Source organism: Hippopotamus amphibius, chromosome 13, assembly GCF_030028045.1.
Source record: "Hippopotamus amphibius kiboko isolate mHipAmp2 chromosome 13, mHipAmp2.hap2, whole genome shotgun sequence".
Classification (NCBI taxonomy): domain Eukaryota; kingdom Metazoa; phylum Chordata; class Mammalia; order Artiodactyla; family Hippopotamidae; genus Hippopotamus; species Hippopotamus amphibius.
The window spans coordinates 99,434,163-99,450,392 of NC_080198.1; the positions used below are offsets into that span (position 1 = coordinate 99,434,163).

A 16,230-nucleotide genomic window follows, 5' to 3' on the forward strand; every position below is an offset into this window, starting at 1 on the left:
TGGCTCAGTGTATGGTTGAGGCCCCATGGAAGCAGGGGGCTGGTTGGGCGTTAAGCCGTGTCCTCTCCCGTGTGTGTGGGGCGTGTGTGTGTGGTTGTGTGGGGGTGTGTGTGTGGGGTTGTGTGTGGGTGGGGTGTGTGTGTGTGGTTGTGTGTGTGGGGTGTTGTATGTGGGGTGTGTGTGTGGGGGTGTGTGTGTGGTGTGTGTGTATGTTGTGTGTGTGTGGGTTGTGTGGGGGCGTGGGGGTGTGTGGAGGGTGTGGGGGTGTGTGTGGGTTGTGTGTGTATGGTGTGTGTGGGGGATGTGTGTGGCTTGGGTGTGTGGGTTGTGTGTGTGTGTGGGGTGTGTGTGTGGGGGTTGTATGTGTGGGGTGTGGGGGGGTTGTGTGGGTGTGTGTGGGGTGTGTGTGGGTTGGGTTTGTGGGGGGTGTGTGTGTGGGTGTCTGGGAGTATGTGTGTGTTGTGTGGGGGGTGTGGGAGGTGTGTGTGGGATGTGTGTGGGGGTTGTGTGTGCGGGGGTGTATGTGGGGGTGTGTGTGGTGTGCGTGTGTGTGGGTGTGGGTGTATGTGTGTGTGGGGTGTGGGTGGTGTGTGTGCATGTGTGTGTGTAGCTGGGGTGAGGTTCTGCCGAGCCGGTATGCGTGCCTGTGTGTGTGTGCGGGTAGGACTCATCGTCTGGAGCGCTGGGTGGCTCCCAGGGACGTGGGAGCGGGCAGTTGTGGTAAGGTGGTCATCGTGCCCCGGGGATCGGGACGGGACGTATGCAGGAGCAGCACTGGTTGTGTGTAAGCTCTTGGTGGTTTGATTCCCTTCAGGTGCAGGTGAGAGTCTCCTCCATTTCCTTGTTGTTTTCGCTCGTCAGAGACGGAACTGCGGGCGACAGCTGCGGTCGCTAATGCTGCCAGTCAAGCAGGTGCTTGTTTTCCTTACAACAAAGGAATTGAGGTCTCCCGCGGAAGGGCCCTTTACGGGGGATGGCTGGGTCTCATCTCCTCCTTGGAAACGTCCTCAGGTGCTCCCCTTGAGCCGTCCCTCACCCCTGCTGGCGGCCTCCCCGAGGAGGCAGGTTGTGGTGTTCTACTCTGCCACCCCTCCCCCGTCTCTCCCAGCCCCCCACCTTCCACAGCCCCTTGTTTCCGGGGGACTGCTGCCCCTGCTCAGAGGTTCCCTTGTGTAGGTCTCGGTCCAGATATGTCTCGCCTTGAGGATGCCCATGTGTGCGCCCCACCCTTGGAGGTGGCCGGCTCCCACTGGCCTTGGGGTGGGGTCCCCCCCGCCTCCCCGTCGCCCCGCACTGCCTCCCCTGCAGACACAGAGGGTGGCTGCTCCGCTTGCTCCACGTTGAGCACTTGCTGCACGCAGGATGGAATCTGGGGATGCAGAGATGACTCTGCCCTGCCCCCCGGGCCACCCCACCCCAGGGGAAAGGTGTGTGCAGAGGGAAGGGCACAGAGTACATCCAACAAGCACAAAATAACTTGGTGAGTGCTCTCGAAACAGCTGGTGTGGGAGCCCAGGCCTGGGGGCTGGGTTGGTGGCAGCCAGACTGGGAAGGCTTTGCAGAGTAACCTGAGTTTAGTAAGCGAGGACTGGCTAAAGCTGTAAAGGTAGATTTGAAAGGAAGCTTGAATCAAACGGTTCCTGTGTTCTACCACCTGGTGAAGTGTCAGAGATGGTGGCTGTGACCACCGCCTTCTCCAGTGTCACGAGAGTACTCTTAGGCATCAGAGGGCCCAGGCTTGGGCTAACGCTGTGGTCCTAAAGCTCGCCTAGGGACATCACGAGGGACCCAAAGACATGGCTTCCCTCTGGGCCTTCCTGGACTGGGGAGGACCAGCACCACTTGTGGGCGTCCCTGAGGGCTCCTCCGAGACCCAGGTCAGGAAGACGGCACAGATGCTGAAGGGACTGGACAGGCTAACGGGCTGGCCCTGCTGCCTGTGTTCTCTCATTGCACTTGGCCCCCGGAGTGGGGTTGGGTCATGTGATGGGCAGAGGCGGGTCCTTGGCTCCACCTGGCTTCTGGGCCCAGCAGCCAGCCCCATGCTAGGCTCCCCATGACCCTCGACCGGAAAGGGGATCAGGGGGCTGGAATCTTTTTCTGGCTGGGCTCTCCGCTCCCTGTGCCGGCACCAGTGCTTCAGGTGAAGCTGGGGAGGGGTTCCTTTCTGCTCAGAGTTCCTGGTACTCGTGGTGACTTCAACTTCACAGAAAAGCATATATCCAAAGATTTTACAAATCTTTCAAAAGTCGTGGCCTATCATGTATAGCTTAAGCTCTTATGCTAAAAATAATTATGCAACTTGGATTTTTTTTTTTTTGGCCTCGCCATGCGGCATGTGGGATCTTAGTTCCCCAACCAGGGATCGAATCTGCACCCCCTGCGCTGGAAGCACGGAGTCTTAACCACTGGACTGCCAGGGAAGTCCCACAACTTTGATTTTTGATAAACTTTATCTACACTGCTTTTGTGTGAAATTATGTAGCCTTAGTGGACAGAGAAACCAAGGTTTCTGTTCCTCTTGGTTCATCTCCTGCTGGCCAGTCTCAGCGAACAGCACCACCGTTTACATTCAGCCCCCCAGATCACAAAGCCCAGACTTCTTTTGAGTTTTCCTGTACCCCGTTGCTTCTGAGTGGTTCTCTGCTGTTACCCCTCTAGACCCTCAGCAACTTCCATCCCTCTAGAGTAAGGTCAGGGTCCTTTAGGAGGCGTACCTCTCACTCCTGGCCCCTCCCTTTTCTGGGTGCCTTTTTTCCCCTCACCTTTTGTCCGTTGCACCCAGTTCCTTTCCTCAGAGGCAACTCCTCTTTAGCAAAATGTAAGCCCGTAGTGAACCCAAGCTCTGGATGCCCAAATTCTTAGAACCTTTCTCGGTGCCTGAGGCTTTAGCTTGGTTTTAATTGTGTAAGTCTTTCACCTCTGGCTGAATCTTAGATGTTAAACAGGTTGGGCCTGGAGACACCTCAAACTTCATTTCTTACAAATGTAAATAGAAATTGCCTTGGGGTATGAAACCATTTCTCAAATAAGCTCCATTATAACCACAACAGAGAAGAAGGAAGAGTACAAAGAAACCTTTTCTGAAAGTTTTTGTAACTTTTTTTGGATATAATTTCAAATTTATTGAGACTTTGCAAGAAAAATACAAGGAACTCCCACATATTCTTTACCCAAGTTCACTAGCCATTTACATTTTACTCCATGTGTTTTTATTCATGCTGTGAGTGTGGCATCTATTCTGTGTAAGCGTATAAGAATTTTGGAGAAGCGTTAGAAGAATCAGTTGAACATACCATGCCCTTTACCCCTAAGTATATCAGTACGTTTCCTAAGAACTGGGTCATTCTCTTCCCTAACGGTAGGTCAGGAAATTTAACATTAACCCAGTGCTGTTCTATAGTCTATGTTCATATTGCGTCAGTTGTCCCAATGGTTTTCTTTATACCTTTTTTGACCCTTGGCCCAAGATTTGGTACAGGCTCCACCTGCTGCATTTAATTGTCAGGTCTCTAACCTCCTTTTAATCTGGAACAATTCTTCAGCCTTTGTTGACTGAAAAAAAAAAAAAAAAAGCACAACCTAAAAGTTGAGAGTTGTATTTTATTTGGTGGCCTTGCTGAGGACTATAGCCCAGGAAGGCAGCCTCTCAGGTGGCTCTGAGGGACTGTTCCAAAGAGATAAGCAAGGAGCCAGGATACATAGGAGTTTTTGCTGGAAAAAACAAAAGCAAAAAACCATGCAGCTGAACATTAAAAGGTTACTGCTAATCACAAAAAACAATCTCAAGTTGGTGATTATAATGTTTTTATATGTATGGTAAGATGCAAGAGTCTGTGCTGACTGAAATTATTCCTTGTTATGCATCTTAACTATCTATGGCCAGTATCCTGGTTTTCTCCATCCTGAATCCCCTCAGGGCGTGCCCATGAGATGGCTACAGTGCCTGATGGCTTGATGGCAGGCAACATTCTTTGTTTACTGAAATGACAGGCAACATTTTTTTGGCCACATTTGACACTGACATTTTTAGTCAGATTCATTATTTCATAGGCTGTCCCTCAGTTTGGGTGTGTCTACGTTTCCTCATGGTTATATTCAGGTGATGCATTTTTGGTAACTGCCATCGACATAGTGTGTTGTTCTCAGCATCAGAACAGGGGACATGTGCTGTTCATTCTGACATTGGGGATGCCAGCTTTGCTCACTTGGCTAATGAGGTTTCTCCACTGTAAAGTTAACTATTTTTGCCTTTGTAATTAAGTAATTTGTGGGAGATACTTTGTTTTATTGATTTCAGTCCTCTCCCTCGTTTTCTTTTTTTTTAAAATTTATTTATTTATTTATTTTATTGCCTGTGTTGGGTCTTTTTTGCTGTGTGCGGGCTTTCTTTTTAGTTGCGGTGAGTGGGGGCTACTCTTCATTGTGGTGCGCGGGATCCTCATTGCCATGGCTTCTCTTGTTGCAGAGCACGGGCTCTAAGTGCATGGGCTTCAGTAGTTGCAGCACCTGGGCTCAATAGTTGTGGCTCACGGGCTCTAAAGCTCAGGCTCAATAGTTGTGGCGCACGGGCTTCGTTGCTCTGCAGCATGTGGGATCTTCCTGGAACAGGGATTGAACCCGTGTCCCCTGCATTGGCAGGCAGATTCTCAACCACTGTGCCACCTAGGAAGCCCCTCCCTCTTGATGAGCCTGGCTAAAGGTTTATGAATTTTGTTTATTTTCTCAAAGAACCTGCTTTTAGTTTTGATGCTTTTTGCTGTTGTTTTCTTTGTTTCTATTTCATTTGTTTCTGCTCTGATCTTTATGATTTCTCTCCTTCTGCTAACTTTGGGTTTTGTTTGTTCTTTAGTTTCTTTAGGTGTAAGGTTAGATTGTTTATTTGGAATTTTTCTTGTTTCTTGAGGTAGGACTGTATTGCTATAACCTTCGCTCTTAGAACTGCTTTTGCTGCATCCCATGGGTTTTGGATCATTGTGTTTTTGTTGTCATTTGTCTCTAGGTATTTTTTGATTTCCTCTTTGATTTCCTCAGTGATCTCTTTGTTATTTAGTAGCGTATTCTCTAGCCTCCATGTGTTTCTGTTACAGTTTTTTTCCTGTAATTTATTTCTTGTTTATTTATTTATTTATTTATTTATTGGTTGCGTTGGGTCTTCATTGCTGCGCATGGGCTTTCTCTAGCTGTGGCAAGCAGGGGCTACTCTTCGTTGTGGTGTGTGAGCTCCTCATTGTGATGGCTTCTCGTTGCAGAGCACGGGCTCTAGGCCTGTGGACTTCAGTAGTTGTGGCACATGGGCTCAATAGTTGTGGCTTACGGGCTTAGTTGCTCTGCGGCATGTGGGATCTTCCTGGAGCAGGGATCGAACCCGTGTCCCCTACATTGGTAGGCACATTCTTAGCCACTGTGCCACCAGGGAAATCCCTCCTGTAATTGATTTCTAATCTCATAGCATGTGGCCGCAAAAGATGCTTGATGTGATTTCAATTTTCTTAAACTTACCAAGGCTTGTTTTGTAACCCAAGATGTGATCTATCCTGGAGAGTGTTCCGTGTGCACTTGAGAAGAACGTGTAATCTGTTTTTGGATGGAATGTCATATAAATATCAATTAAATCTAGCTGGTTTATTGTGTCATTTAAAGCTTTTGTTTCCTTATTAATTTTCTGTGTGGATGATCTGTCCATTGGTGTAAAGTGGGGTGTTAAAGTCCCCCACTATGATTGTGTTACTGTCGATTTCCTCTTTCATAGTTGTTAGCATTTGCCTTACGTCTTGAGGTGCTCCTATATTGGGTGCATATATATTTATAATTGGTATCTCTTCTTCTTGGATTGATCCCTTGATCATTATGTAGTGTCCTTCCTTGTCTCTTGTAACATTATTTTAAAGTCTATTTTATCTGATATGAGTATTGCTACTCCAGCTTTCTTTTGATTTCCATTTGCATGGAATATCTTTTTCCATCCCCTCACTTTCAGTCTGTATGTGTCCGTAGGTCTGAAGTAGGTCTCTTCTGGACAGCATATATACGGGTCCTGTTTTTATATCCATTCAGCCAGTCTGTGTCTTCTGGTTGGTGCATTTAGTCCATTTACATTCAAGGTAATTATCGATATGTATATTCCTATTACCATTTTCTTAATTGTTTTGTTTATGTTTTTGTAGGTCCTTTTCTTCTCTTATGTTTCCTGCTTAGAGAAGTTCCTTTAGCATTTGTTGTAGGGCTGGTTTGGTGGTGCTGAATTCTCTTAGCTGTTGCTTGTCTGTAAAGCTTTTGAATCTGAATGAGATCCTTGCTGGGTAGAGTATCCTTGGTTGTAGGTTCTTCCCTTTCATCACTTGAAATATACCGTGCCACTCCCTTCTGGCTTGCAGAGTTTCTGCTAAGAAATCAGCTGTTACCCTTATGGGCGTTCCCTTGTTATTTGTCGTTTTTCCCTTGTTGCTTTTAATAACTTTTCTCTGTCTTTAATTTTTGTCAATTTGATTACTGTGTATCTTGGCGTATTTCTCCTTGGGTTTATCCTGTCTAGGACTCTCTGTGCTTCTTGGACTTGGGTGGTTGTTTCCTTTCCCATGTTAGGGAAGTTTTCAACTATAATCTCTTCCAATATTTTCTTGGGTCCTTTCTCTCTCTCCTCCTTCTGGGACCCCTAATAATGCGAATGTTGGTGCGTTTAATGTTGTCCCAGAAGTCTCTTAGGCTGTCTTCACTTCTTTTCAGTCTTTTTTCTTTCTTCTCTTCCACGGCAGTGATTTCCACCATTCTGTCTTCCAGGTCACTTATCCGTTCTTCTGCCTCAGTTATTCTGCTATTGGTTCCTTCTAGTGTATTTTTCATTGCAGTTATTGTATTGCTTATCTCTGTTTGTTTGTTCTTTAATTCTTCTAGGTCTTTGTTAAACTTTTCTTGCATCTTTTCGATCTTTGCATCCAGTCTTTTTCCGAGGTCCTGGGTCATCTTCACTATCATTATTCTGAATTCTTTTTCTGGAAGGTTGCCTATCTCCACTTCATTTAGTTGTTTTTCTGGGGTTTCATCTTGTTCTTTCATCTAGTACAAAGTCCTCTGCCTTTTCATTTTCTCTGTCTTTCTGTGGCTGTGGTTTTCATTCCACAGGCTGCAGAAGTATAGTTCTTCTTGATAATTTTGTGTGCCCTCTGATAGATGAGGCGATCTAAGAGGCTTGTGCACACTTCCTGATGGGAGGGACTGGTGGTGGGTAGGGCTGGGTGCTGCTCTGGTGGGCAGAGCTCAGTAAAACTTTAGTCTGCTTGTCTACTGATGGGTGGGGCTGAGTTCCCACCCTGTTGGTTGTTTGGCCTGAGGCAAGCCGGCACTGGAGCTTACAGGCTCCTTGGTGGGGCTAATGGCAGACTCCGGGAGGGCTCATGCCAATGAGCACTTCCCAGAACCCCCACCCCCAGTGTCCCTGTTCCTGTGGTGAGCCACAGCTGCCCCCCACCTCTGCAGGGGACCCTCCAACACCAGCAGGTAGGTCTGGTTCATCTCCTTTGGGGTCACTGCTCCTTCCCTCTGCGTCCTGGTAAGCACACTATTTTTTGTGTGCCTTCCAAGAGTGGAGTCTCTTTTTCGCCCAGTCCTGTGGAGGTTCTGCAGTCAAATCCCACTGGCCTTCAAAGTCTGATTCTCTGGGGATTGCTCCTCCTGTTGCCAGACCCCCAGGTTGGGAAGCCCCATGTGGGGCTCAGAACCCTCACTCCAGTGGGTGGACTTCTGTGGTATAACTTCTCCAGTTCGTGAGTCGCCCACCCAGCAGTTATGGGATTTGTTTGTGTCGTGATTGTGCCCCTCCTACCCTCTCACTGCGGCTTCTCCTTTGTCTCTGGATGTGGGGTGTCTTTTATGGTGAGTTCCAGGGTCTTCCTGTCAATGATTGTTCAGCAGTTAGTTGTGATACCAGTGCTCTAGCAGGAGAGAGTGAGCACACGTCCTTCTGTTCCGCCATCTTGAACCAATCTCGTGGGAGATGCTGTCAAATTGTGTAAAAATTCTTTTCTTCGTCCAGCTTTCACCTACTAGTTTTAGCATCCATTAACTCCATCAATCATTCTTTGCTTATTAGGGGGCATCCTAAGAGTTTTCCTTCCTCCTCCTTTTGTGTGTTTATTTATTTGTGTCCATGTCCATTTGGGCTCATGGATTTCTTGTTTATTTGATGGGTTATAATCCCTTGTCCTCATTATTTATCTTGATGATTAGGTTGTTCCGGATTTAGCCAGTGAGAGCCCCTGCAAGCTGGCTGTTTTCATTAAACTCATCCCCGTATTTCTTTGAGCACCTTCTTTTAAGCACACAAGATGCTTCCTGCTCATCTTACACTTTCCAGCAAGCCCTGGAAACCATTTGTTTTCAATGAATGCGCCAATGCAGTGCATTCCAAAACATAGTTTGTAGTACCATTTGGGATTTATTTCTGTTGTTTAGGTTTGTTTACATGTTGGGAGAGAAGACCTTGTGATGGTCTCGTGAGTGGCTTTCTTCTCATTATACATGGAGACCCTTTAGAAGTAGATAATACAGGTTTCCCTTGTAGATAATTTAAACTAAGCTAGAGGTTAAGTACTAAAGCAACTGTTATCCTTTGAGCCCTGATCATTACCTGTAATTTTAATTCATATAGTGACCCTTGTTAAACATGCGGAAACTGAGCCTCAGAGAGGTTCATATAGTGGTCAGAGTCACACAGCTAGTGAATGATTGAGCCAGGGTTTCAATTCAGTTTGGTCTGACTTCAAAGCTCACTTTTTCAGGTATACTTTGTTTTGCTATAACACATTTCCGTACTCTAAATGATAGTACTTGTACATGTTATCATTGAATTACAAAAAGCTTATTTATTGTGGTTCCGGGTCTTTTTACCTGCTTCATAATTCTGTGTCTACAATAAAATCAAGGCTGCAGAATTAAAGTTTGTGATTCATCACATTGTTCTCTCAAAGGAAAGTCTACTTGTTTTCATTAGACAGTGATTTGGCTGTACATACCCAACGATTCCCTAACCCTTTTATTTTCTTCCTATAGGAATTTGCTTGCTAGAAAACAAAATGCAAGACTTGACAAACAAAATGACTTGGGATGGAAGTTATTTGGAAAAGTACCACTCCGAGAGAATGCTCAGAAAGATTCAAAGAAAATACAAAAGGTATACAAGATACAAAAAACACAGAAATATGCTGTACGGCATATATTTATGAACCATGCAAAAATGAACATTATTGAGGCTTTGAAATTGGAAAGCTTTGTTTTAACTTGCATGCTAAGTACCTGAAATTTAAGTCTGTCTTCAGAATGTGGATAACTTTAACCTTTTTCATTTCTTATAGCTTGTATGTGCACCTAGGAAAGGTCAGTTGAGAGAGTTGGGCTTTAGATATTTATAACTTGATTAAATTTAATCAGTTTTTTTAATAAGACTTAAAAATGTGTTTATTATCAATTTTTTATTTGATATTAAAGAATTCTCCCTCTCTGACCCCAAGGGTTTCTTGGAACTTAATCCTTCCAGTGCTGCCTCGGACCAGGAAGCCTAGGGCCGTTGTTACCCCGGCTACAGGGTACCCCCCTTCCCCTTGCTGGCTGAAGCTGCCTGCGTGTCCTGGGGGGAGGGATGGGGTTCAGGGTCAGCCCAGGCCTGTGGTGTCTCACCACCACCGGGCCAGCTTGCTCCTCAGGCAGGGAATGCTGCCGGCCGCTGGAGGCATGTGCGCATCTCTCTAGGGAGGGGCTCAAGCACGGACTCAGGACGGCGGGGGTGTCTGTGGCCTCGGCAGTCCCGACTGCACCTGCGTCTTCTGCGTGGCCCTGAGTCCCGGCCTTCCTGGCGGTGTGGCGTTTGCCCGGTGCTGTGACACTGCTCCCCAGCGGCCTTGCCCCCCACCCTCAGTTTTGTATTCATTGGCAGTTGTTCAGTAAAGACGTCTAAGTGCCAGCACTGGGGTTAGAGAAATGGCACTGCACCCGTGCTGCAGAGCACCCCTCTGGTGAGGAGACGATTCCAGTGCCGGTGTCGCAGGGAGCAGCACAGTGTGTGGGGAGGGGGGCCGGGCCTGCTTGGGGCGAGGCCACACGGACGTCTGCGGATCACGTCCTGAGTGATTACTGTGTACTGGGGTTAAATGAGCCAGCACTTGGGTCCCGTGTGAAGAAGTTACTGTTACTGTTCCCGTCTTCATTTTACAAAGACACCCCGAGACCAGGCTGAGTGACTTGTGCAGCTAGTGGGCGGCAGAGCTGGAATTCAGCCCCAGGCATCCGGGCGCCAGGGCCTCACGGCTGCGCTGCCTCTGCAGGAAGTACAGGCAGGTGCTGGGCGGCTCGTGCTCAGGGGCCGTGTGCAGCGCGAGCCCAGGGAGCAGTGAGAGGGGCTGTCCGTGGGCCTCGTGGGATGCCATGTAATGCGCTCGGGGCCTGTCTCTAACCTGGAGGCTCTGGGGAGCCCCCGAAGGGTTTTCCTTATGTAGGGAGTGATGAGGTACCCCTGGCAAGAGTGTGGCTCTTGGACTAGTCCAGGGGAGAGAAAGCGGGGTCTGGATCGGTGCTGTGGTGGACGTGGGGTTGCAGAGTCCTGCGGCCCCTGAGTGTGAACACGTTAGGTCCAGAGGTGCCGTGTGTGAGCACGTGCTGGGGCTCTGGCTCGCACAACAAGCTGGCTTTGCACGCACAGTATTTCACTTTTTATGCTTCGTCAAATTAAAGATGTTTTGAGTGTTGTCTGATGTTCCTTATAGAAGTTGTGCGGATCTAGGAGACTCACAAATCAGTGTTGGAATTCGTTTTTGTAGATTGTTACGCTTAAATTTGAATCACTTACTGTGTAGGCTTCTTAAAATAGCATACAATTAAAATATGATGTGTTCCTATGCAGAGCTCAGCTATACATTTCTTAGGAAACTCAGTAGCTAAGCTGTTATAAAGTTTTTAAAGAAATCTACACTTTTCAAAAAAGTAACCATTATGCTAAATAGATTTTCCCATGGCTCTTCGCTGGGCATTGTGTTTGCATTTCTTTGTTATCTTTGTCGTGCCCCGTTTTTTTAAGGTGAACGTGGATTATGTTCTTGGACTTAAAGGATTTTTGTGAACTGAAGTGACTAGGTCAACTAATGATGTCGTAACACGATACTGCAAATAAGAAGACCATCTGGCCCTAACCATCAATAATGAAGGATGTAATTGTAGCTGCATGCGTCATACAGTCCTGCCTCTGTCCTGTGTGCTCGTGCTTTGTGTCTCTGGCCCTCTCATCTCTCACCCTGTTCCCCCCTCCCCCAAGCTGGCAAGGCCCGAGAGGGACCCAGAGCCAGGGACCAGCACCTGTGAGGAGGCTCCTGGGCACCAGGTGCGAGTTGGCCCCTGTCACAGGTGTCGGCTCATGCAGCTGCCCCTTCCCACTTTAGGGAGCCCATTGCTGGGGCCTGAGTGTCCAGACTTGTGATCCCAAATGGTGACAGTAACTCTAGTTAGAGCTAAAGCGTAATTAAGGTATTTAGTAAACTCCAATTCCTTTTCCCTTTCTCTTTGCAAATTTTTTATACTTGAGAGGAGTAGCTTCATGTAGTGATTTAAAAATGTGGACTTTGGAGTCAGACTTATTGGGTTTGGATTCCAGCTCTGCTACAGTTTGGCTGTGTGACTTTGGGCAAGTTACTTACCCCTTCTGAGCCTCATCTTCCTGCTCTTTAAAATTAGGAGAATAATAGTACCTTCCTCCAAGGTGGTGAGGATTAAATGGGTAAGTATACATCATGGGCTCCGAGCAGTGCTGAATGTCACAAGTGCTAGAAAGTGTTTGCTGTTATCATTGTTTCCTGTGAGCAGGAAATGGACTGCATTGTTGAGAGGGTGAGGCTGTGCCCTCTGTAGATCCCTTTGTTTGCTTCGTTCACCAAACCCTGCACCAGGTTGGGGCCAGGTCTTGTACTGGGCATTGGAAACACAAAAGCGGTTGGGTGGACGTGCCTCAAGGAGCCCATGGTGAGCCCAGGGGACAGGTACGCAGGGTTTGATTTCTGGCGTCCCCTCTTCCTGTCTGCATGACCTTGGGCCAGTGACTTCTCATCTGCAGAATGGGCTGTATGATTCCTTCTCACGGAATTGTTATGAAATAACAGATAATGTACGTGAAGTATTTTTGCCTAAAGTTTAGCACAGTGTGTGGCCCAGAATTAGTACTCAGGGTGTAGCTGTCATGACTTTTTGTTACTGAATAGGCCCATTAAGTGGACCGGGTGCTGTATGTGGTTTGCCCAGGGTACTCTGGGGCACAGCTGACTTCACTCTAAGTGGGTCACCTTTCTCTTGATTTGGGCCTTCTTTTTTGGCTGCCATTTTTAAGGAAATATGAAATGTTATTGATACTTTCAGTTATCTTTTCAAATTTCATAAAAATTTTGAAATGCAAGTAATTTTCTATTAGCTTATGTTATGATTTCAGAGAGATTTTCTTTCTAGGAGAAACAAAAATGAGCAAGAATAACTGTGGGACTCACACTAAACCAGTGGCTCTCAAGTTGTGGTCCCCAGGCTGACATGGTCATCACCTGGGCATCTGTTAGAAGTGCAAGTTCTCAGGCCTCTCACCCCAGACACACTGAAACAAACTCTGGGGCTGGGGCGCAACAAGTTGTGTCTTAACAAATGCTCCAGGCAGTGCTCATGCACTCTAAAATTCAAGAACCCCTTAAAGGGAGTGCTGGCTATTAGGAGGGAGATAGCCATCTTTGCCCACAGCAGGTTCAATAAAGGACCCAAAGTATACCATAGACGCTTCTGGCAATTGCTGGTGAACTGCAGAAGCTCTTGAGAATAAAGCTGGGGAGAGCATATTTAAAGATAGCTGCCTTCAGGTTTCCTGTCGTTGGGTTTGTATGGACCAGGGCTCTGGCCAGATTGGCGCAGATGGTCGCCATCTCAGGAGTACAGTCCTTTGCTTTGCGAATGAAGAGGAACCTTCTTTCTTGAATTCCACGGTCCTTTCACGTGTTCCACAACTTCGAGCCACTGTGTGGATCCATCCTGGTATTATCGTGAAGGGCAGAGACTTATTTGGCCCCTGCCTTCATTGGAACTTACCAGGGGTCAGGGAACAAAGATTGGAACAAATAACTCTGCAGATAATTGTAGCTGTGATAAATGTTGAGAAGGAAAAGTAGAGTGCAGCCATCCTGAAGTTTCTGTACCACTGAGCACATTTCTCTGAGGTTGTTTTTCAGGTGACCTCCAGTTGCCAGGTCCAGTGGTTATTTCTCAGCCCTTGTCCACTTCTCTGCTCCTTGGGAGGCTTTCTTACCTTGGCTTCGGGTCACCACACTCTTCCTGCTCTTCAGTTTCCTTTGCTGGGTGCCCCCAGCTTTCCAGCCCTCTGAACATTAGGGTGCCTCTCGGCGCTTCTCAGTCTGTGGGCACCTCTGGGAGGTCTCTGCTGGACTCAGGCTGTAGATGTCATGCCTGTGCTGACCACCAGCCAGGCTCTCACCCCGATCTCCAGAGGTCGGCATGCAGCTGCCTACTGGACAGCTCCACCTGGACATCTGATAGGCGCTTCCTGGTTAACAGGTGCTGAGCTAAACTCTGATTTTCTTTTTGCACTCTGTCAGACCTGTTCCCTTTGCAGCTTTCCCCATTTGGGTAAATGACAGCCTTAGCCTTCTCTCTCAGGTCTGAAACTTTAGAATTGCTCTTGACTTGTCTTTCTCATACCCCGCTTCCAGTCTGACAGGTGTTTTATTTGTTTAGGCTCTGTGAGTGCATCCGATGTGCAGTCGGGTTTGAGAAGCAGTGACTTGCTGGGAAGTTTTGAGCCTCTGCTCTAGCGAGGCTGTGCGGATGAAATCTTCTTAGAGAGGGGTTCCTGCTCTAGCCTGGCAGGAGGTGGTCATGGCTTAGTGGTCCCCCAGTTGCTCAAGTTATTGGGAAATGAGAAAGGATTCCTTTAGATAAGTTTGTAATACTTACTTCTAGGTTACATTAATATATAGAAGTTGTATAAGATATTAACAAATTAAAAAAAACACTTGGAGTCTTATTGCATGCAAATAATCACTGTTTGCATTTTGGTATTTTTCCTTTTGGTAATTTTTCCATGTACTTTATTTTTATTTTTTTTTTAAAAGAAAAGACCGTTTGAGAAGTAAAAGTGAGTTTTGGTAATTTGAGTACATGTATAGGGGCTCAGGACTGTAAACATTTGGGGATGCTTTAGAACAGAGTTTTTGAATCTTTTAGGCCTAACACACTGTTTACACAATCGTGAGGAATTGGCACTATTGCTAGGAAATGAGGCTGAGCAGAAGGTTTGAGTCCTGGTTGGGCTCTGAGGCAGCCGCTGGCTGTGGCAGGGGCAGCTGTAGGGAAGACAGGCTCGCGGGTTCGGTGTCCTGGATAAAACACTGTCGTGGGAGCACACATGAGTACATGTGTTTGGTTTGTATGACCTGGAATGTCTTCAGTGGCCTTCTAGAATTTCAAGTTAGCTTTCAGAGGTTGAAGAGAGAATCCCAGAAGAAGGCAAATCCAGGACAACTTAAAGTGTTATGAATATCACTTTCTGAGAACCTCTGGCTTCTCAGAAAATAACAAATCACCATAAACCGCAGGAAGAGTAAGCTTGGTAGTCAGTGCAAGTCCCCGGTGGCTGGCCGGTAGGTGCATTCCAGAACAGTTTCATTTCATTTAAAGACAAGAACTTTCTTCATTTTTATCTTCCCTTATGCCTTTGGAAAGTGGGTTTGAACCAGTTTACAAAAAAGATCAGGTCTCAGTTATGGGTAAGAAGGACCAAGCATACCCTGTGTCTCCCAATAAATGCAGCTATAAAACTTGAACAGGGACTTCCCTGGTGGTGCAGTGGGGAAGACTCTGCGCTTCCAATTCAGGGGGCCCAGCTTCCACCCCTGATCAGGGAACTAGATCCCACATGCATGCTGCAACTCAGAGTCCACATGCCACAACTAAGAATCCTGTGTGCCTCAGTGAAGATCCCGCGTGCTGCAACTAAGACCCGGTGAAGCCTAAGTAAATAAATATTAAGAAGAATAAAACTTGAACATAGTGTTCAAGTTGGAGCAGCAATTTGAGATTCTGAAAAGGCACTGGTAGCAGGTGGATTGGGGAAGAAGACTGGAATTCCAGGTCCCGCTGAATTGATTGAGTTTGCCATCCTTTCCCTCCTCTGATGTTTCCAGCTTGAGACAGGGTAGTATAAGTAATGGTTGACTGTGTCCCGAATCTTGCAAAAGACATAAACCTACAGATTCTGTGGGCAAGGGGGCTCAATGAACAAACAAGATAAAGCCAAAGAAGTCGATGCCCAGACACATCATAACCAAATTGCTAAAAATACAGAGAAAAAAAAATCTCAGAAGCAGCCAGAGAAAGTGCATCAGTGATTGGGGAATGGCAATTTGGATGACTGTGATTTTCCCATCAGAAACCGTGGGGGCCAGCAGGAAGCGAAACAGCTTTTTTAAAGTGCTGAAAGAAAAGTACTGTCAGCCCCAAATTCTATATCCAGCAAACATGCCCTTCAGGAATGAAAGCAAAATAAAGATCTCTTCAGATAAAGGAAAACTGAGAGAATTTATTGCCAGCAGATCGAAAAAAATTACTAAAGGAAGTTTTTCAGACAGTGGGGACATTATATTAGAAGGAAACTTGAAACATTAGGAAGGAAGAGGAACCACAGTGGTGAATGTGCAGACAAATACAGTAGACCATTGTTCTCTCTTTAAAAAAAAAAATTTATTTAGTTTATTTTTGGCTGTGTTGGGTCTTCATGGCTGTGTGCGGGCTTTCTCTAGTTGCAGCATGCGGGGGCTATGCTTCACTGAGGTGGCTTCTCTTGTTGCGGAGCACGGGCTCTAGGTGCACGGGCTCAGTAGTTGTGATGCACGGGCTTAGTTGCTCCACGGGCACGTGGGATCTTCCCGGGCCAGGGCTCGAATCCGTGTCCCCTACATTGCCAGGCAGATTCTTTTCTTTTTTTTTAAGCTGTTTGTTGGAATATAATTGCTTTACACTGTTGTGCCAGTTTCTGCTGTACACCAAAGTGAATCAGCTGTATTTACACATATATGCCCATATCCCTCCCTCCTGTGACTCCCTCCCGCTCTCCCTATCCCAGCCCTCTAAGTCATCACCCATCATCGAGGTGATCTCCCTGTGCTATGCAGCAGCTTCCACTCGCCATCTGTTTTACATTTGGTG

The 16,230-nt window shown here is 46.9% G+C and overlaps 1 protein-coding gene across 3 annotated transcripts in view; it reads left to right on the forward strand.

Annotated features, from left to right (window-relative positions):
- The window catches only part of TBC1D14 (TBC1 domain family member 14), a 96,340-nt gene that overhangs the window by 30,893 nt on the left and 49,217 nt on the right, over positions 1-16,230 (forward strand). For all 3 annotated transcript variants that reach the window (XR_009048843.1, XM_057706489.1, XM_057706490.1), the window contains one exon: positions 9,049-9,169. Coding sequence is in view for 2 of the 3 variants with exons in the window: in XM_057706489.1 (XP_057562472.1) it covers positions 9,049-9,169 (121 nt within the window). In the remaining variant the exon portion in view is untranslated. The remainder of the gene's footprint in view (positions 1-9,048; positions 9,170-16,230) is intronic.